The sequence below is a fragment of the Plodia interpunctella genome, chromosome 28, assembly GCF_027563975.2.
Source record: "Plodia interpunctella isolate USDA-ARS_2022_Savannah chromosome 28, ilPloInte3.2, whole genome shotgun sequence".
Classification (NCBI taxonomy): domain Eukaryota; kingdom Metazoa; phylum Arthropoda; class Insecta; order Lepidoptera; family Pyralidae; genus Plodia; species Plodia interpunctella.
This window is the reverse complement of record NC_071321.1, coordinates 1,667,106-1,690,519: the sequence shown is the minus strand read 5'-3', so window position 1 is coordinate 1,690,519 and position 23,414 is coordinate 1,667,106. Positions and strand designations below refer to the sequence as shown.

The 23,414-nt window shown below is 35.4% G+C and overlaps 1 protein-coding gene across 3 annotated transcripts in view; it reads left to right on the top strand.

Moving 5' to 3' along the window:
• Positions 1 to 23,414, top strand: part of LOC128681843 (lysosome membrane protein 2-like) — a 73,929-nt gene that overhangs the window by 8,552 nt on the left and 41,963 nt on the right. The window contains exon 1 of one of the 3 annotated variants that reach the window (XM_053766069.2): positions 14,311 to 15,061. The exons of the other annotated variants lie outside the window; for them this stretch is intronic. Coding sequence (XP_053622044.1) covers positions 14,794 to 15,061 — 268 coding nt within the window. The 5' untranslated portion in view covers positions 14,311 to 14,793. Of the gene's footprint in view, positions 1 to 14,310; positions 15,062 to 23,414 lie in introns of those variants that run through there. 3 annotated transcript variants of the gene reach the window in all.

Sequence of the window (23,414 nt, the reverse complement as noted above, 5' to 3'; positions counted from 1 at the left end):
AATTCGATCGAACATCGCTCTGGAATCAATTTTCTTAAACGTAACTTTGATTAAAGATGGCTGACGGCGCGAAAGTAAGAAAAGGAATAGAAAGAATTTGAGCCCTGTACTTTCCTAATTTTCTTCCAAAATCTCCGACGCAAATACAACTTTTGGATGGATTTTTTTTTACCGTTTTTCTCTGCATAATCTCATTTAAATACGTACTCTATTTCTCTCTTATATGAGCGGCCGTTGAACATAGGAGTTTATGGTCCCCATTCCTACTTTTTCGTCTCCACTACGCTCGGTCGTCGGCATCGCTAGTTGTCAGACCATTGGCACGCATATCATCCTCGACGACATCAAGCCAGCACTACTTGGGTTCGCCCTTCTGCCATGGCCGGGTGGAAACATACCAGTTTTCGTCGTAATTTGCCGGTCTACGCAAGATGTGGCCGTACCAGCGCAGGTGCATCTATGTACCTACATAGATGGTACTATCATATGTGAGAGGCGTCACGTTGTATGTAGTTTCCGTCTAGCGGAAAATAATTGAAAATATACGGGACCAAACTACGGACGGAACCGATAAAAGATTCAATCGATCCTAATCCTAGTAATAATAATATATAATAATAATATTCATTTATTCATGTTACTTAAATAAAAGTTATACAATAGATCTAAATTAAGATTTAAAATAAAATAAAACAGGGCGCCTGAGCTAGGAAGAAAAATCATCCTGTGTTTCAGGCGTTAAAAGGTAGTTATCAAAATAATTATAAACAATTAACAAAATTTTAAACTTACTTGTACAAAACTAATCATATATATATATATATAAATCATATATATCGGTAATAATAAGTTATATTACAAAAGAAACAAGTAAAATTATTTTAAAACTATAAGTAATTCTTCTGTTTCTTCATAGGTAATGTTAAGTCATTCCTAACTAATATTATAAATTCGAAATTAAGTTTGTTTGTTACCTCTTCACGCTCATAGTTTGAAGTATAGAGAAGGGTACACCTTTCATCCGGGAAAAATAAATGTTCCCTTGGGAAAAATACGCGGGAGAAGCCACGGGCAAAAGCTAATATAAAATGAATTGCATCTATCGCTTATCCTGCAGATTTGAAAATTTCCACGTCACCTCAGTTTCCATGACAATGTATTATTATGATAAGCATGACCTTATGGTGCACCCGGATCGGCTCCCAAGGAGAGAACTACTCAACGGTCCTCCAGAATAAAAGTTGTTGTAGGTATAGCAATTTTATTTTATTCCTAAACTTGTTAATATAGCTTTTGCCCGCGGCTTCGCCCGCGTTTATTTTCCGGGATGAATGATGCCTATTTTCTTCTCCATATTTCAAACTACATATATGGAAAATTTCAAGAAGATTTGTTGAGTAGAAGATTTATAGAGCGTGAAGGGTAACAAACAAACAAACTTAATTTCGCATTTATAATATTAGTTAGGATTTAACCATTTACTTGTGTCTTGACCTTGGTTTCTTCTATGGCGTTACTTAACCTCACAAATTTTGAGGTTAATCAATGACTAACCTATTACATATTCCGTGTTCGATATAATATATCCACAAGTCAATTTCATTACCGTTTTAATAAGACACGTAGTTTAATGGCCAAGCTTTCTTGTATATCTATTACAATAATTATGGGAAATTGACCGAGTAGTTTCCATTTTCTCAATAGAATCTCTACAATTTTGTACGTGTGTAAGAATTAATTTTACTGTCTGACTTTAAAATATATCTGTACTGTGGTAGGTTATGTAAATGTTATGAATGATTGATTTTGGAAATGATTCATTCCTCAAGAAAATTGACGGATCGCAATGACAGCGCGCGCGGTGGTGGTGTAATGGTTAAGACGCCCGCCTGTGGATCGAAAGGTCGCAGGTTCGAATCCTACTCGTGTCACATGTGTTTGTATACCAATCTGACTCATGTATAGTAGTTTTCATCGTCTACCACTTGCTTCCGGTGAAGGAAAACATCGTGAGGAAACCTGCACACTGGTTGATTCTTATTAACTTATGTGTGAAATGGAGAAGGCAATGGCATACCACTCCATTAATAATGCCAAGAAAGTTGTTGTGTGTGTGTGTTTCATTCCACGTAATTACCACGACCCTCAGCCATGAGGAATACGACTATGAAGAAGAATGACAGGGCGGCCGCAGCGGTCGAAACGCTCTGAGAACCACACTCTTAGGACATCCCCGGGAGACATTTGTTTTAATTCTTTTTGTCCCTTACCAAATCCCATTCTAAATGGGGTCGACGCATATATTTGTTTTAACTTAATGATTTAATTAGATATTTCTATTAAAAAGCCCGTTACCTATGTGATTATTATGCAAATACTTAGATAAGTGAAGTAAATAGTGCTTTAAATATGCAATTTCAAACTCCAAAATCACTGTAATAAAATTCATTAACTTGTTTATAGGGATTTTATCTACGAAATTTACTAAAGTTGTTTTCAGATCCAGCGGTGTTACCCGTATATGTATTTATATATAGCCCAGTCGAAATGCTAAGATGAAGAACACGCGCGTTGAAAAACCGCTCGCGCTAAGTATAAGAATTTTTAAAAAGTTGCAATGTTATGATAAAATACAATATAGTCAACATTCTGCTACTTTTAAGATTTATTTGTTTTTTCCTTTCAGAATAATAATACAGTTGATTTAATTGAGGAAATATTATAATATACTGTTTGATTGATTCCGACAACAATGTATAGGGTCTCTATTTTAAAAATTTAATTTAAAATCATTGAACACCATTTTTTGTGTTTATTCAGGAAAAAATGTTTAAATCCATAGACGAACTCTGCTAAAAAGAAATTTTCGCAGTCCCTACATACATTAAAAACAGTTAATAAATTATATTTTATTCATTTCTAAACACATGCAAAACAATAAAACATTTTATTGAGTAGAATTTTCTACAAAAAAAAACAAATAGATATTGCCGAATATTTAATCAAAACTGAAAACAAATTATATGTTGATGATTATACTAATGATGTAAATGCGATAGTCAGTTTAGCTTTTTGTTTGTATGTTACCTCTTCACGCATATCTTTTTAAGATTAGATGTAACTAGAAATACGGAGGATATAAAAGAAGTGGGAAGTTCACGCAGGCAAAGTCATGGGCCAAAACTAGCTATATCAAAATTCGTTCAATTCTTAATTTCAAAATTACGAATTCTAAAATTTGACAGCATGAATTCACATGTATGAAAGTCAGTCGAATACGAAAATTAAACTCATTAGTGGATCATGAAAATAAAACTTCTAATAGGTTAAGGAGAACCGGACCAATCATGTGTGTAATTCGATCTCAATTAGAGTTTTATGCAACAATGTTATGTCAATTAAATATAGCAGCTGAAATTCTATGAAATTATGCTTGCGATTTAGTGAACATTCCAAAAGAATTGTGAATGTTGGAATTGGATTTTGTAAAAGCCAATGAAGCGAGTTACGATGTTTTACGAAAGGTTTTCAGTCCTCACGTCCCTGCGAATTTCAGAATATATGATATATCATTTGCGCGCCACATCGCCCGCGTGAATAGCCCTTATTCAGTGGTAAAATTTATTTGTATTTCGTATCGTCTCCCGTCTTTTTTTAATATAGCTCGTTTCCCGCCACGATTTTCGCACCGTTTTGCGCTACGTGTCTCGCCACGTTTCCCGCAATATGTCCCGTTCCGTTTTCCACAACTTGTCCTTTCCCACTTTATTGTCTTTGAAGAAAATGTTGCGGTGTAATTTGTTACGCCGTTTCTTTGTCTATGTTTTGAAAGTCGGCATTAGACTTAGTTTTAAGGACATTTCTTACGTTAATAAGAGATGATATTGCATTCTAATATGGTAGGGTAATCTATAAGGAATGGTCCGTAGTAATTTAAATTATATCACAACACCCGACCATCGACGTGTACATTACCTACGCTTGTAATACTTTAAGTGCTTGTGCATATGAAGTTATAAATGCGAAAGTTTGTGACGATGTATGTGTGTACGTATGTTACTCTTTCACGCAAAATCTATTCGATTGATTGTTATGAAATTTGGTACACGGGTAGAATATAACCAGCAATAATACACAGGGTGCTATTTTGGCTTTTTATCCCGAAATTCCCACCGGAGCGAAGCCCCGGGGCGCAGCTGTGTATAAATAAATGGTGTAATCTTTCAAAAAAAAAACTTTTTTTTTCTTTTTTTACAGCAGTGCCTGCCGGCCGCTTCTCTAAAACATTTTTGTATAATTTTCTACATATCACAACCCGTATTAAATGATCTACGGTCGAGTTTTCTCATTTGATATTTGAGATATGTCAATCAATATGTCTGTATGTCTGTCCAGTCATCCGAAACGTATGCTTTCGCTATTAGTTTTACCTATAATAGGCATTTTAATGTTCAGAGTATTAGATATTGTATTGATAAGAAAGATCGTCCGTGAGCTCTTGAACCATGATGTGGGCCATACCTAGTTAGTTATAACTTGTTATTCTTCTGTAAACAGTGCAATACAGAGTACAATAAATGCGAAAGTCTGTATGTCAGTCTGTTTCGCTTTCACGGCCAAACCGCTGGACCGATATTGATGAAAATTAGTACGCATATAGTTAAAGAGTCCCGTTCAAACATAGGCTACTTTTTTCTTAAAACAACCCCTAAATAACTGTAACGGGGGATGAACTTTTGTATGAAAATCATGTCGGTTCCGCTTTCGCTTAGAAATTGCACGTGGGCGAAACCGCGGGCAAATGCTAGTCCATAATAATATTATGTATATTTGTGAACTAGCTATTGCCCGCAGCTCGCCCCGTAGCGTATTTCAAATAAAAGATAGGACAGACAAACGTACAGATTTAATTTTATAATATGGAGTATACGAAGTACAGTCCTAGAATATATATATATATCTTTCTTTTGAAATACGCTACGGAGCGAGCTGCGGGCAACAGCTAATAGATATATATATCTATAGGACTAAAATAAGCCTATAGGACTAAAATATTTACGAGTTAGCGCGCTCGGCCTGCGATAGTGGCGGTTAAGTCACTCTCAATGGTCGGACATTGGATGGGTGATCATAAGCTCCTCCGTGCTTGGTAAGGCATGTTAAGTCGTTAGTCTCGGTTGTATATGCCATCGCCGTGGTGGGTCACATCCATATAGAAGGCCCCCAGCAAGAAAACGCTTGAATGGCTGATGATAAGGAACAACAGCATTGCGCAGCAGTCGTAAAATGAAATCTGGCATATCTTTAAAAAAATCGGTGTTCTGGGCGTCACAACGGTAAATATAGCGTAGATCTCACTCAGATGAGAAATATTTCTCGAAATATCCACTAAAATGGAAGCTATTCCCATTTTATATAAATAGATATATGACTATGTGTAGGTCATCAAATTTCCTTCAATTAGATCCGGTTTGTTTATGCCCGATTTTGAACCTTACACATAATATAATACGACTGAAAATACAAAAGCAAACAATACGTGTCCATTCTCGCGTAGTACTAATACTTACCTAATGCATAGTTAATGGATTAAATATTGTATCTTCGTGTTTAAATGCACATTTACGCGTTTGTTTATACCCAATTACTGGTTAACCAATCTGTATTGGGCCCGCATGGTGGGTCATGGGCCATTCTCCAATCCATCTGTAAGACAGGTCTCTATGTTCGATGTAATGAGGTCGTTAAATTAGCTGATGATGTTGACTCATTACGTAGGGAACAAATGTCTGGCTGTGCCGCTCCCGCCAGGACCTAGTAGATGGCAAACCCAAGAAGCTGGCTTGATGTCGTCAAGGATGATACGCGTGACAATGGTCTGACAACTAGCGATGGTGACGACCGTGCGAAAAGATATGTACGAAAGCGGACCTTGGGCTCCGACGCTCAACGACTAAGAATGACAGAAATAAAATCACACATTTTTTGGACTGGTCCATGCTCAAATGCTCCATACTAAATGACACGAACAAGTGACGTCACAACTTGCTAAAATAGCTGTTCGCATAGAAAGCTATTTGTTCGACAGCTACATTAAATATTATGTTTATGTTGTAATCACTTCTTAATAAAAGTTGTTGCAAAATTTTAGTATTTTATGATTGGTTGAGTTAGTTTTCATACTTTTTGAAAATTGACTCTCCAGCCAACTTTAAATCTTCGTATTTAGATCCAGGTGCATTGTTACAGTCTATGAATTATCATAATGATCCTGAATACAGTATATCTATTTTACCTAGATTATCCTTACATATTATAAAACAAAGTCTTCCGCGGCGATTTATTATTATTCGCGATAATTCAAAAATTGCACGGATTTTCATGCGGTTTTCACCAATCGATAGAGTGATTCCCGAGGAAGGTTTAGGGGTATAATTTATTGTATTTTTACCCGAGCGAAGTCGGGACGGGCTGCTAGTATAATATATTTTTTACAATTCTCTGACCTTGTCAACTACCCTATTTTCAAAATATGCACAATAAATACAAAGTGAAGAATCAATTTTCAAATTTTCGGCTAGCGTTTAAAGAGTCTGCCTGTAGACGGATTGCCTTGGGCTGGATTTGAAAAGGAAAACTGTATTTGGTAGGCCCTTGAACGCAACCACATAAACTGTATACAAAACTGGATCATATAGCCTCACCTTCAGTAATGTGACTAACGATCGTTGACATCAATCTATATAGACCGCAAAAAATTTACGTCTCATCTAAGGTCCGTTTGATTCTACATTTTGTTCGGTTAAACGTGCTTTTTAAGGTTGGAACCTTGAGGACTATGGATAGTCCTATAGACAGGAAACTCTTATAGTTTCTGCATGTCCGTATGTCCGTCCGACATACGGACCAGTGTCCACGAATAACAATACCAGTGTAATTTGCTAATAGGAGGGTGAAAGTTTGTATGAAAATCATGTCTGCTTCAAATTCACGCGGGCGTAGCCGAGAGCAAAAGCTAGTACCTACCTATACATATAATAATTTTAAATTTGTCGTGAAAAAGTAATTAAGTTTCGGATTTAAACTTTTTTGAGATATTTAAATTTTGGATTATGTCATTCGTTATATCTATTAAAATTAATGTCGATGTGCCATTTGTCTACGCCTCCGTCATAATCTGACTCATACAGTGGGCTATCCGAATTGACACAAATTATTATTTCTATTACCATGTGCCTGTACTTAAACGTGCTTAATTAATTAGATACTTTATCGTTTTCTACTGGGAAACCCTAGGAAATGCTGTTTCACAATGATTAAGTCATTCTCAGTCAATGTTATGCAAAATCATTCGCCTAGTTCACGATTACTCGTTTAGTACTGTAATGTAGGCTTCAAACTATCGCCGAACAGTTCGCCAAACTTCGGCGGATTCGTTATACATTGCTGGTTTTTCATTGCGATAAATAAAAGCACTCATACTAAAACTGACATACTAACTGCGCAATGTTTACTCATTCGCGTCGGCATGTGGCTGAATTCGGCGATCGTGTGCTGGGATAATGTAGGCTCCACGACGACACGTGAGATGACATGAGCTATTATATTTGCCGCAATGAAAAATCAGCAATGTAAGCATACTAATCCGTAAAATTTTGCGAATCGGTCCGCGATAGTGTGGACCGTGAAATGACGCTAATAAAATGATTTTGACAACTAAGTTTCTTGACTATTTTTAAACTAGTTGTTCGAACTTAGACTTTACAAAATTGTGAATATTTCCAACACGACTGAACTTATTGACACGAACTTAAAAATTCTATTAGCATATCCTACATACCTTTTAAATTTCATCAAAATCGGACCAACGTTTCAAAAGTTATCACGTTACAAACATACGTACAAAAAAAAATATTTTTACGCCAAGTAGAATGTTAGACCTCGCTCACTTCGCTCGCTCGGTCAATAAATCGATCAAGTGCGAGTTGACTCGCATAGTGAGGGTTCCGTACCTTGATAATTATACGGCAAATCCTACTAATATTATAAATGCGAAAGTTTGTGAGGGTGTATATATGTTACTCCATCACGCAAAATCTATTGGACCGATTATTATGAAATTTGGTACACGGATATAATATAACCAGGAATAACACCTGGCACTATTTATCCCGGCACTATTTATATATATAGAAATTCCCACGGGAGGAAAGCTCCGGGGCGCAGCTAGTTAGAAATAAATCCTAATGTTGGCAATAATGAATTTAAAATTTGTTTCTTTTTAGAATATTGGTACGTTATGCATTTTATAAAATAGAATTGCGTATCACAAAATTAATTGCGTTGCGCATCATATTTTATGATTTATGACAGTGATTTATGATATTAAATCACCGGTTGGTTGCTTTAAAATGTATCTTTTTATGCAAAATGAGGGCGAGCTCTTGTTTTACATATATAACGATGCATGTAAAATGAAGCCGGGTTTTTCTGAAGTAATGACTGACCACGCCACAGCTAGGGTTGCCAACTTTTTGTATATAAAAATAATATTTATTGCAAAATACCATTATGTTATTGTATTTACGAGATGCGATTTTTGCGCTATGATATTGGCGTGTACGTGTGTGTAGACGGACGATCAGATTGTATCCAATTCAATCGGCAATCAAATTGGGCAATCGGATTGTAGGGGCTTTAAGGATCTAAGAAAGAGACATGGTCAGAGAATTGTAAAACAAAGCGGCTGAGTGCAAGTCGGACTTACCCATGAAGGGTTCCGTAGCAGCAAGTAAGATAACGTAAAAGTTCTTGTTAATCGTTTTTTATTTATATTTGCGTTGATTAAATGAAAGGTTAACTGCGGTTAATGATTTATGACGTGTTAAAAAGAATATGATAATGAACATGCGTAGTAATCATATATATTTTTTGAGTTTTATCATTCTCTTATTTAAAAGTAACAGGGGGGGGGGCGCACACATTTTACCACTTCGGAAGTGTCTCTCGCGCAAATATTCAGTTAAAAAAAATAATTAGAAACCTCAATATCATTTTTGAAGACCTATCCGTAGATAGACAGACAGACATAACGTTTCTATAAGGGTTCCGTTTTTGCCATTTGGCTACAGAACCCTAAAAATGAAACAAAGCATTCAATAAAAAAATAAATTACTACTTAATTAAAATGAGCTAATTAATAGGGTTCATACTAATATTATAAAAGCGAAAGTCAGTCTGTCTGATGTCTGTCCGTTCCGCTTTCACTGCTAAACAGCTGGATCGATTTTGATGAAGGTATACCTGAAGTAAAAAATAGGCTAATTAAAAAAAAAAAGAACCCCCAAATGACAATAAGGGGGGGGCGGTGAAAGTTTATATGAAAACCGCGTCTGTTCCGCTTTCGGAGAGAAATTCACGAGAGCGAAGCTTAGGCCAAAAGCTAGTGGACACATGACATGCAAACAAAACATAATTATTAAAATATATATTATTTATTATATAAAATAAATACACGCCTAGTAAAAAGCTATAGATATATAGATGAGCATTTTCTGTTGAGGTATAAAAATCAAAGACCTGAAACACCTGATGCAGACTTATGAAGGTACAGCTAAACCATAGATAAAATAAATAATGAGTTTAACTATAGGAAATATAGACGTGATGCCCTAACAAAAGTTGTTCAGTCTGATGAGCATTTTCTGTTGAGGCATAAAATTCGAAGATCTGGAACACCTGATTCAGACCCATGATGGTACAGCTGAACTACAGGAAATATAGAAATGACGCTCTAACAAGAAAAAATCAATTCATTTCTTATTCGATGTATAAAATGGAAAATTTGGAACACCTGAAGAAGAGTCGTAATGATCCAGCTAAACTTTAGGAAATATAGTTTTTCAGTTTGATGCAGCATTTTTTGTATGTGTAGTTATCGTTACGCTTTGTAATTTTGACTCATTACCAAAAATTGTTCAGCCAAGCGAACGAAGTCGCGCGGGCATCAGCTAGTACCTAAATATTTTATTATATGAGACGCTGCTTAACTTCAATACCTGTAGAAGATAATTCAGCTAGAAGTCTTTTGTTATAGTCGTATAGCACACACAACAACTTTCTTGGCACTATTAATGGAGTGGTTTCCATTGCCTTCTCCATTCACACAGACGTTAATAATCAACCAGTGTGCAGGTTTCCTTCACCGGAAGCAGGTGGCGGTCGATGAAAACTATAGGCACTACAAATACGTCAGATTGGTATACAAACTCATGTGACACGTGTAGGATTCGAACGTGTCCATTCGGTCCACGGTCTTAACCATTACACCACCACCGCTTCAAAGGTAAATATTTTTTTTATTATTAAGACAAATCACAGAGCACACAGATTGGGCTAGCCCCAAATGTGTTATGGGATACTAATACTAACTCAACAATACTATAATTTATAACAAATACATATATAGATAAACATCCAAGACCCGGGCCAATCAGAAAAAGGTCATTTTCCATCATGACCCGACCGGGGATCGAACTCGGGACCTCTCGGTTCAGAGGCAAGCACTTTACCACTGCGCCACCGAGGTCGTCATGTCTCGTAAGTTCTATGTAACCAAGCGATCATTTTAAGCCCTGACCTAATAAGAATACAGTTCAAATTTGACAGCCTATATCACAGCATCCATTTAGATATATAAAGACTTGAAAATATGTTTAATTATAGTTAATATAGTATGTCTGTATATTTGACCCTTAGCATTCCGCATCGGACTCAAGGCGGTCGAGAACGGCTGCGGTTTCGCAAGCCCCTAGTTCGTTTCCGATGCGCGTGCGCAGTTCCGAAGATGATAGGAAATGTCGCGTAGCCAGATAACCATAAGCGCAGGGCACAGTGTATGTTTTATGAATCATGGTTATGTATTTGAATTTATTTATTCTTAAAAGGAAAAAAACGGAACCCTTATTTGACATGATAAACTTAACTGGTCCAGTGTGAGCGTCGATACTGTTTAATAAATTGACATTTTTAATTTTATTTTTTATTTTTTAATAAATGTTACCCGGGGCTTTGCTCCCGTGGGAATTTTGAGATAAAATATAGCCTATAGCAATCTTGGATAATGTACCTTCCTAATGGTGAAATAATTTTTAAAATCGGTTCGGTAGTTTCGGAGATTGCCCGCTTCAAACATACAAACTCACAACGCTTACCTCTTTATAATAATAGTATAGATTGATTTTTGAAAGTTTTCAATTTTGATCATTGGCTCAAGTATAGTTACTTGCAGATTGTTAACCCAATATTGTTTTATATTTACAATCTATATTTATTTATTTATCACGTAAACACGCAAGTGAGCTGGCTGACCATAGTTTTGAACTACCAATAGAATTTGGTAATAATATAGCTCGCATAGTGTCCAGCAAGTATTCGAATCCTAACTAATATTATAAATGCGAAAGTAAGTTTGTTTGTTATCTCTTCACGCTCCATCTACTCAACCAAAGTTCTTGAAATTTTGCATACATGTAGTTTGAAGTACGGAGAAGGACATAGGATACCTTTAGTCCCCGGAAAAATAACTGCTCCCGTTGGAAATTTATCTTGATATCTCATAATTTTATGTCATAATTTTCTGACAAAATCTAGTAACCAAATAGATAAAATAATTTAAAAATGTTCCCTTGAAAATCCCTTCCACTTTAGTGGAATCCCAGCCACTGTAGGATGATATAATAGGTTGCTTGTCAGGATCCGAGGGCCCCTGAACTCGGCGGTGCCGGTGCACAGCGCCGTCTAACCTTGTAGCTACGCCACTACAGTTAGGAAGGGTTAACGCCCGGTTACTTACAACCTAATAGGGAAGTTGCCTGGGAAAAAATTAATGTTTTATTGCGCTTATGATCAATTTATGTATTAGACAAGTATATAATGATTAGCTACTTACTTTTTTTTTGAAGAAAAACGTCGTGAGGAAACCTGTACTATTGTTGATAATTATCTTATAGTGTGTAAAACAGAGAAGGCAAACCTCACTGAGGTATTGCCGAGAAAACTGTTGTGTGTTTCATTCCACTTAATGACCACGACCCTCAGCCATTAGGTATGACTATAAAAAGAAAGGTGGAAAGAAAGAAGAGATAATTTTTTGTTCACATTAATAACATAATATGAGCAAATAGTTTGTAACATTGAAAAACATTTAAAACAAGTGCTTATGAAGACAAGAAATGATATAATTGCAAATCACAGCTAAACCGCTGCTGAACCGATTTTGATGAAATTTGGTATGCATGCATAGATGCTAAATTTAAGTTAAAAACAGACAGTCTCTACCCCCAAAGGGGAGAAAAGGCTGCGGTGAAGTCTGTTGCGCTGCTTCTTCTTCACCTGCGCTTTGGAAGTCGGCATTAGACTTAGTTTTAAGTAAACTTTTGACGTCCATAAGTGATGTACTTATATCGAAGCTGAAAGAATTTTGAGTTTGATAGAATGTGGATGATATCTGAGACCCACATACAAAAATTGTGTCACAGCATTCGGTATAAAGAAAGGATGCAATTTATATTTTACGAGCACAAAAAGAAAGTGCTCTTTTTAGGGTAAGCACTTAAAAAATGAAATCAGTGGAGATGACACTCTAAATTCAATTCAAGACCAATAAAAAAAAATGAAAATCGGGTCAATTGTGACCCGATTTTCATTTTTTTTTATTAGTATAAATTAAAAGTAGGGCTGTATGTATGCAAAAGGTCTGGGTAATGCGATTGAGTGTACCATGTTTGCTGCAGAAGTAATTAGTTTAAATTTTAGAAGATATTATATTCAGGAATTTGACGACCTCGGTGGCGCAGTGGTAAAATTCATACCACTGAACCGAGTGGTCCGGGTCCGATCCCCGGTCGAGTCATGATGGAAAATGATCTTTTTCTGATTGGCCCGGGTCTTGGATGTTTATCTATATATATGTATTTGTTATAAAATATAGTATCGTTGAGTTAGTATCCCATAACACAAATATCGAATTTACTTTGGGGCTAGCTCAATCTGTGTAGTCGCAAAATGGCATTCTAATTTTGAAACAAAAAAGTGACAACCTTTTTGACGTAATGGAAAAATAGACCTCCTTTTGTAAATAAGTTAATTAGGGAATCCTTAGCGGCCAGTAACATTTATCAATTTATTTGAGTGAAAAAGATAAAATCTATGGGCAAAAATCATTCGAGAAGCTTTATATCGGTCCTTGACCAACATGTTTCACTATTCGTACTGGCTGGTACAGTTAACTCCAAGAAAGCCAACGCCATTCTTAGAAGGACCCTTTCAGTTTCAGATTTCACATATATGCAAGACCAGCTGATATTGGCCATGTTTTGCATTTGTGAGTACAGTACATAAACATTGATGCGGATTTTAACAAACAATGTTTTGTCTCCCTCTGTTTGGAAAATACGTAAGAAAATTGTGACCTGACCGCGCTTGCGTTTTCTTATTAATAATTAAAGTTGTTCTTATTCTTAATGTAAACATTTCTTAAATAAAGATTAATTAGATTTTAGCTGTAATAAAATAAGTTTATTTTTTACCTACCTTTTGATTTACTTTTCTAATGGGTGAAAACCTTATCAAAATCTGTTTACCAGAATGTGTGTCAACGACGCAACAACCTACCTAAATTAATAACAAATTCGCTCCTTTTACCGTGGTATAAAGAGCAAGATAATTGAATAGGCATACGACAACTTGAGCTAAAATATAAAATTTTTCCTGCGGATTTTTCTCAGGAATACACTTACTTTTTACAAATATCATATATAACATTAATTATTGAAAAAATGTAAAGTTGGTATACATCTTTTACTTTGAAATATTTTCTATTCGAAATTAATAAATTGTTACTGAGATCTAAAAGGTTTAGTAAGTAGGTACTCTCTTTCATACCACAGAACGAGCAAAATAAATCCTTTTACGACCTTTTTGAAAAAGAAGATTGTGTAAAATGAGAGACAAAAATAATAAAATCGATACCATTTTACGTACAAAATTGCATGTTGCTAACTTAATCTAATTTTGGACATTACCTAAACAACATTCTCCAGCAATAAATCCATTGTAATCGACCGTTACAAAAGTAATTTCTGTAAATAAATACAGATAAATAAATAAAAAAATAAGATTCTGATATTTTTATTTCTAAAACTCAACGATTGTCAACAGAATGTGCGACCGTGTGTATACAAACCCACCGCGTGGTACCGGTATGCGTATTCTTGCGAAATTTATATAAGCGCAAGAAACAGCGGTCAGAAACCATTTTATCTGCTGTCCGTCCATCGATGCAGATTACATGTAACACATTTTATCTACGCGTCGATAATTAAAAAAATATAACGCGAGACAAACGTCAAATCGTTTCGAAATTTCAAAAGTGTCATTTGTAAATTCGCGCGTTTTATTTTTATTTTTGTGCCAGTGTTTTTATTCATTTTTTTAATTGTAAAAAAAAAGGTTGTGGTTTATTTTATGATGTGACTTTGTTTAGTGATTGTGTTTATGGTCAAGGAGAAATTTCTAATAGAAAATTACGACACTGGTAGGTTAGGTTCGCTTGTGTGCGGCATTGAAAAGGTATAATTACGAAATTGATTTAAGTATAACAACATCACCGGTATACGGAATTGACATTAAATTAGTGTAATTAAAAAGTAATAAACTACATTAGTTACAAGAAGTATCGCCATTAAAGAGGACGTGAGTGGTTTGTGAACAATTTTTATTTTGGGATTAAATATGAAAGACTTTGTGCAAATTTGGAGTCGCGTCACCGGAAGAAGGTATTCATCAGTGAATACAAACGATCGGGAATTGAGAGATTTATCCAATAATCGATTGAAAAGAGGTGATATCGATACGTCGGCAATCGAAGCCAATTTGGCGGAGTGTGAGGTGTTGAACAGCAAATTTGTTGATGATCTAGACTTCAACGATCGTAAGAATGCGATTATTAATCGATTATTCGAAAGGCGGAGGCAAGGACATATTGGAAGACAGCCGAAATGTGAGTTTATTTTTTAATTAATCGGTTTCATTTTCAAAACTCGAATTACACACTAAATTTTGTTTTTTTTTTTCATCTCGTTAACAATTCTATACATCTGTTTCCGTGTTTTCAGTCGATTTTAAACCAAAAATTTGCAAACAAATTTATTTAAACTGCTTTAACGTAAACAAATAGTTCCTTAGTGCGTAAATTAATTTGGACGTTATGATAAATTGATGATTAATCTATAGTTTCTAAACAAAAGTTAAAAATGATTGGAAGCATTGGAAGTGTCTACGTCAGCAAGGAGCAAAACGTGTTCTATATGTGTACCTACCTCTTAATTTTTAAAAAAAGACAGTTAAAAATCAAAAACAGATAAATTTATTAAGTAAATAAATTTTCTTTAAAATTGTACTATCTATACTCGATCTGTGAACATGAATTTCAATGAATAATATTAACGAAAATTAGTTTAAACAAGACGTAAATGCGGAAATAATAATTATAAACGCATGCAAAGAATGACAATGATGTTAAGACCAGCGTACAAAAGTGGAAACATTATGAACAGTCATTCTATTGTGAAATTTGTTCACCAGTAGCGACGCCCTCACAATAAGTTATAAAAAGTTTGTTCCTTTGAATACATAACATCCGTAGACCGTAGAACTTTATAGAAAAAATAAATCGATGGAAATCCCGCATTTCTTTAAAATGAATTATAATTTACCTGATTAAGCAAACAATTTTGTTTACAATCTACTGTTTCTCTAATCTGAGCTAGCGTTTAGCATACATACATGACCCGTCTAAAAAATACCTTTTTTATCGGCCGTGGATTTCAGACCGGTTTTACTGACGTCAACCCTCATTCTTCGAGAATGATACGAAGTGGTCCAATTTTAAGGGGGGGAAACGTAATGAAAACGCGAACAGTCGCACACAATCAATCCATGTGTTCACACCAATTAGGTATTGAGGAATTTATGAACTGTATATTTAAATATTAAAAAAAAAAGCTGAAATAGCTGGACTAGTAAGAAGTAGGTGCGCGGAATCCTTGACCGTGAAGATCTCTAAGATAAAAGTACCTAATGTATCACAGATTTAGTGCATACTTATATCTCTGTAATTTATCAACCTAACTCATGGCATTAGTAGGTATTTTGTACGAGGTACTTATTAAATCTATGACCCAACTGCATACAGGAGGCAAATTTTGACATTTGCTTTTTTTTTTTGAAGGCTTTGCGACAAAAAAAAAAAACAAATATCAAAATTTAAACCTAAACAAAACGCAAGCAAAAGTAATGTATGTATTCAGCCAATGTTAAAATTTACTTTAAACATCAATTAGTGTACATTAATAAACGGGACTTGAACGAACCATAGTACCGCATATGTATAGTCTGGTTGCGACCACGGCTACTATAAAGTTATTGGAACGTTAGCTGTAATAAATAAATATTTATATATTTATAACGTTCAATATATATAAAACTCTTCCGTTACTGAGTGTCTGACTGACAACGTACAGCCGAAACTATTGGGCATTTGGCATGTAGGTTCCCTGGGGAGTGCTCACCTGCACTTAGAGAGGATATTTGGAAATTCCACCCCGAAGGGGGTGAAAGGGGTGAAAATCTTTTATATGAAAGTTGTACACCGGTGATGTTAGTGACTTGAAAATTTAAATTTTGGTTGTTTACAACAAATATAAAAAAATACGTATATATATACACAGTATATATATAATATCGAGTGTAGCCAGGTTTTAGTTTTGGGGAGGGGTAAACAGAGACTAAAGATTCCCTTTTTGACACGATCCTGACAAATCTCACTCGCTCCATCTCATCGGGAATGCTCTTCCGTTAGGAAAGAAATGTATATTTTAAAGACCCATTAAAAAAGAAGTACCTATTAGGACAAATCACACAGATCGAGCTAGCTCGAAGCCCGAAAGTAAATTCGAAACTTGTGTTATTGGATACTAACTCAACGATACTATATTTTATAACAAATACATATAAACATCCAAGACCCGGGCCAATCAGAAAAATATAATTATCCATCATGACCCGACCGGGGATCGAACCCGGGACCTCTTGGTTCAGAGGCAAGCACTTTACCACTGCGCCACCGAGGTCGTCTGAATCCATTATCCATCAATACTGATAATATTAGAAATGTGAAATTGGGTTTGTCTTCATTTCACGTCAAAACGGAACAATAAAATGATTTGTTTGTTCTAAGATAAAGGGAAGGTGGAAAGCTACGAGTATAACAGCTAGTGGAGAGTGACATATGCTATTAAATGCATTATTATCAATTCTATTCATAGTAGTATTTCCACCCGGCTGAGGGTCGAGGTCATTACATCACTCGTAGAATGAAACACACACAACTTTCTCCATTTCATATACAAGTTAATAATGTGTGCGCAGTGTGCAGGTTTCCTTACGATGTTTCCCTTCACCGGAAGCAAGTGGTGGTCTATGAAACCTATGAACGAACCCCTGGGGACCTTTCGATCCATCTTAACCATTACACTACCTTCTAAGTATATCACTTTTTATCACATTTAGATGAGGCAAATGACACCAGTGTCCTGTGACCAACTTACCCCGATAAGGTTTGATATATTCACAACATATTAATCAATGTATGTATAATTGATAATTATTTTATTTGTTGAATTAAGTTTTTACTTTAGACAAGTTCAATTTAGTTCTTTGTATCTAAAAGATCTTTGTGTTTATTCATTGAAATCATCATATCATATCGAGTGTGTTGTTGCTAAAACTGGTGTCAGATTTTATTCAAATCGCCTAAAGGCATCTGACATGAGTTTTACGACTACTGCCGACATCTAGTGGCAGATGGACGGATACACGGTAGTGAACTAAACTGTCCAAAAATGTTCAGGTTTCCTCATGATGTTTCCCCTCACCGAAAGCGAGCAAACAATTTATACATAATTGTACTAATAGTAAATTTTTTATTGTATATTTTTTACGCTGATTCTGGGCTTATCGGTGTCACAGCTCCGAATGCAACAGATGAGAGAGAGAGACAGGCAAATGCTAGTGTCAGATAAGTATCCACCTTGATGATAGTCACCGCACCATATGCATATTCTTGCCAAGGATGGCATGCGGTCGACCTCAAAACAAAGATATGACAATTTACCCCGCTAGCGCAGTTTGACCCCCAAAATACTAGTTCTAAATTCAAAATAGTTGGAATTAGAAATCTAATGACCCCCAAAGGAGAATGCTCAAGAAAATGCAGCGTGAAAAAAATAAAATTGTTATTATTTTTTATCTACAATTTACACTGACATTTCGAAACGACCACCGCTGAGAAGAAATGCCAAAAGAAACTCATTTAAACAGTGTTGGTCACAATCATGACAGAAGGGTTAGCCATTATTGTTCTTGTTTGTTTGTAATAACTTTATTGATAGATATACAAGAAAGATTCATTGTACAAACGGCGGACTAATCCCATGTAGGGATCTCTTACAGTCAACGGGCGATAGGTTGAGAGGACGTGTACACAGCAACAGGCCAGGCAGACGTAATAACGTACAACATGAACAGAGAAGACTATAAATTTGAAAAAAATAAACAAATATACTTAGGGAAAGTAAAATCTAATGTTCTTTTAAGTAGTACCTATGTTTTTTGATAGTAGTATCCTAACCTAATTCCAACTCCTTCTTTGCGTGTCGATGGCAAATCAACGCTCTATTGGGTGCTACCTAAATATATTCTTGTCAGAACCGAGCCACTTCGACGGCTTCATCGGAAACTGCCATCAAGTCAGTCCGAGTACAGGTGTTTGGACACTCTGGACAGGCGAGGAGATGAGCCATCGATTGTGGTGTGAAGCCACAATCGCACATGTTCTGAGACTTGTCAAGCATACACCACCTAGCCAGATTGTCATTGCTCGGACGCACTTGAGTGTGCAATCTGTTTAGGCACTTCCAAGTGGGCCAGGGCTGATCATGGCCAGGCTAATTCTCACTAAAAGTAAGATTGTTTTGTTACCTCTTACCGGCTTTCTTCTTTAAAATATTTTCTGCATTCTTCAAATTTCATTCTTCCCATAAAGAAAAAGACACACCCCGATAATAATATTTCAATCAATATCTACTATATACAAACACACAACATTAGCAAGTAAAGTCTCATTATATTAGTCTTCTTTATTCTATTATATATTTATCCATTGTTCTATAACAACAACATTTACGCTTGTCTGTATGTTTATATATTTCTCCTATGTCTTTTTATCTTAATATTTTATTTTTTTGTCTAATTATTTAATTCTGTTAAGTTTACTGCACCCTCTTAGTCTACTTGTGTCTCTCTCCATCCAAAGGTTGTCTGGAAGAAATTGCACTAGCGATAAGTCCGCCTTTGCACCCATTATGTTTGAATATCTTGTTGTAACTTATAACTCCTTTGTGAATGGTGCAATAAAGAGGTTATCTATCTATCTATCTTACAGTATGTATAGATAATTCAGTTTTTGCAATGTCTATTGCTCCATGATTCCATTGTCTCTCAATAGCAATAAAATATATATCATTTCATAACTCTTTACAATTTTATTCCATTTTTCTTCACTGTAGTATACGTACCATGACTCATATACGGGACGAATGAATGAGAAGGTCTGTGTGTCGTCATCTCTCTCCGTTCCATTCCCAGCTTGGTTGTGGCTTTGTGCCTCCATGGAATGATTCTTGCCTGTCATCTGTCAAGTGTTGTATCCCTTAATCGCCTCGTACGACATCCACGGATCGCCATCGTAATAATTAGCTTCAATCAATTCATGTCTCAGCTGCTAACATTCGCCTTATATTATTATGGATGGAACCTCTTTAATTTCTGCATCCAGTTTGCATTCGGGTTATGAAGCGCGATACCTAAAAAAAATTTTTGAATTTCAAATATTCGGCTGTGATTTTACAACCGGCTGCTTTCCTGACGTCAACCCTCTTTGGGAATGCTGATATCAGCTGTGAAGACATGTAACATATCAGCTGTTAAGACTGTGTGTCCCTTAGTCGCCTTGTACGACACCCAGGAGAGCATATAAATAAATAAATATTTATATTAGGACATATCACATAGATTGAGCTAGCCCCAAAAGTTCGAGACTTGTGTTATGGGATACTGAGTCAACGATACTATATTTTATACAAATATATATATAGATAAACATCCAACACACGGGCCAAACAAAAAATACCATTTTCCATCGTGACCCGACCGGTGATCGAACCCGGGACCTCTCGGCTCAGAGGCAAGTACTTTACCACTGCGCCACCGAGGCCGTCAAAAGCATATGGAGTGGTCCTATTCTAGGGCGGAACCACACGCCAACAGCTGTGTTGTGCACTCAATAAAATAAATCGCTACGTGGCGGGCTCAATGCTGATTGGTGCATGTGTAACGACTGCCAAGCCAACACGTTCGTGTTTCATACCCGCATGATGAAAACCCGTTGCAGTTGTAAAGATCCAAGCGTACATAGACAGCGGGAAGCGACAATGTAGTGATATTATAGTTTATATACTATTAATATGTTAACATCAGTTGACAAACATTTTAAGAAGGTCAAATATCATTCAAAAACAATTAAAAATCAATAAAGTATGAGATTGTAACACTAAAATGAGTAAACAACATGATGTTGTTTACTGTAATAAATTAAATCGTGTTTTTACCTTTATTTACACGAATATTATAATTCTCTCTAATCTCCGCGTGTTCTTAGTTGTTTTCGGGGCTGTGACGCCGCATAACCCGGCACGGATCCTGCGGCACGGAATATTAAAACTAAATGTCCCTCGATTGTGCGTCACAAAATGCCTTATATTAATAATAAGTGATTATGGAATCATAGTATGTTATGTTGTTTGCCTCACGGAAAGAAACATAGTAAGGTCATGCGCACAAAGGTATCAATTTGTATGTGTTGTATGTAACCGTTAACTTGGAATGAGTGTTATGTTAGCTATTTAGAACAATAAGTAAGTATACTTCTTGATTTTTTTGGCAATATTTTAACTTCGAATTGTTTTTTTTTTTCTACTAAATATGTTTCTTTTGTATTTTCCATACAAACTTTGCCTTTAGCGGGTAAAATAAAATGCTTTAAAAAAAAAACAAACACCAAAAATCTTTGTAGCGATTTAGCTGTGAAAATGTTGCAAAAACAAACGAAAATATAAACAGATTTTGAAATGATTCCATACTAATATTATAAATGCGAAAGTCTGTCTGTTCCGCTGGATCGATTTTGATGAAATTTGCTATGCACGTAGTTAATAAGCCCGTTCAAACATGGCAACTTCTTTTTCAAAAACAACTCCCAAACGACTATAATATGTAGGGGAAAGTTTGTATGAAAATTATGTTTGTTTCAAATTCACGCGGGCGAAGCCGCAGGCAAAAGTTGTTGAGTTGAGTATAAATGGGATAATTTACAACCCAACCCATTTTCTTTACTCAGGGTAAAAATTAAGATTAAAAAATATTTCTAGTTGTTTTTATCGATTTTTTCTAAATGCGTTCCATTTTTAAAAGAAACTGAAAAATAAAAGTCATTATTTGCATATTGCTGGCCACTATGTATAATGCCTATGATATTTTTTTTTTTGTAAAGTACAGGGGGCTTACCATCATCTCTTAACGCGATCCACTTTACGACCTAAACTGAACTGCATCGCAAATTCGTACCATGGCCTTAATTTTTAGTATGAATGCGATTCAATTTTAGGTTCCTAAATTGAACTGAGTTGCATTGGAATCGTTCTGTAAAAGTTGATGGGAGGCCTACAGTTCTGTTGAGTTGTCATGATCGTAACCTCGAAAAATTGAGAAAGGGTCGAAAAAACTTCCTTGTAACTACGTAAAAAAAAACCTATGACGTATGTGTAGGACACGAGTAGGACCTGCGTTATTACCTGTCTATGGAATTGTGCGCATGCGTCAGCGCATATAAATGTTATATCGTCAGGTCATTATCGTTGCATGTGTCCATTGTACGTTGCATTTTATTTGATTAGTATATTTTTTCTACAATGCATAAGACGAGTGGTTAAGTGTTTTTCGAATCACTTTAGATGTCAAGTATTTTGTTTTTTTCTAAATATTGAACGACATTTTTTCTCGTATGACGTTATAATTATTGTGAGTCAAAAAAAACCCAGTTGAATCCACCGTACACGAGTTTAGAACTAAAAAACAGTGAATCACTTTATTAATAAAATTGACCACTCAAAGTGACATTATAATATGTATTGTGGTTTGTTATTTGATCATTTTTATATATTTTATTTTTGTGGTGTTAATGTACTTGACATTTAAAATAATTTTTTGAAGAAAGAACTTTTAAGTTTTCGCTTTATAACCTAACCAGTTTTGGTATTAAACACCAATTTACCACATGGAATTAGTACGTACTCCGTAAGTACTCCATAAGGACAGTCTGCCACAGAGAAATCTGATCCCCCCGCTATTTGAACACCGTCTCTTAAGAGGTTAGATTTCTCTGTGGCAGACTGTACTTACTAAATTCATGTTTTACCATCAATCTAATTTATTCATTTTTAAATTCAAATTTAGAATACATCTCCAGCCAGTTATTTTACTTAAAATAGTTTTTTTTTTTCCTATATTTTTTATTATTGTCGCAACAAAGACTATTGTATCGTACTCGGAAACACTACAAAATGTCAGGTTTCGTGCCCAAGGCCTCGGTTCGCTAAATTTTGAGTCTAGGTCGACGGGAAGTACCTTAAAGGTTTGATGAATGGGCCTGCAAGAGTCACAGGTATCATTTAATTGCCGCGGAACCATGGTACTATGCCTTCAAAATCGAAAATTAAAAAAAAAAAAGAAATGATAGTAAGTCCCTTGAAATTATCTCTTAATTGAGTGTTTTCCCAGTTACTTCCTCAGCCGTTGAGCGTCGGAGCACAGAGACCGCTTTACAACTTTTTAGCCTCCAGCATTCGATTTTAATTCGTTGACGATTAATTTGATTTTTATAGGTATACAAAGTTTTTTTAAGGATATTTTAAAGATATTTTACCGTAACATAGATAGATAAAAATAAATCAATAGCTACTTTAAAAATAATTTAAAAAGTAATAATAACTGGTCAAGTGCGAGTCGGGCCATGTTCAGTGTAGGGTTCCGTAGCTTACAACAACAACCAAACATGTGCGAGCCGGATTCACTGACCGTGGTTCGAAGTTGTTCAAATCTTTATAGTAGAATACATAAATACATATCTATTATATATCTAATTTGTTTTTCAAAATTTTATTTAACGTGACTAACCC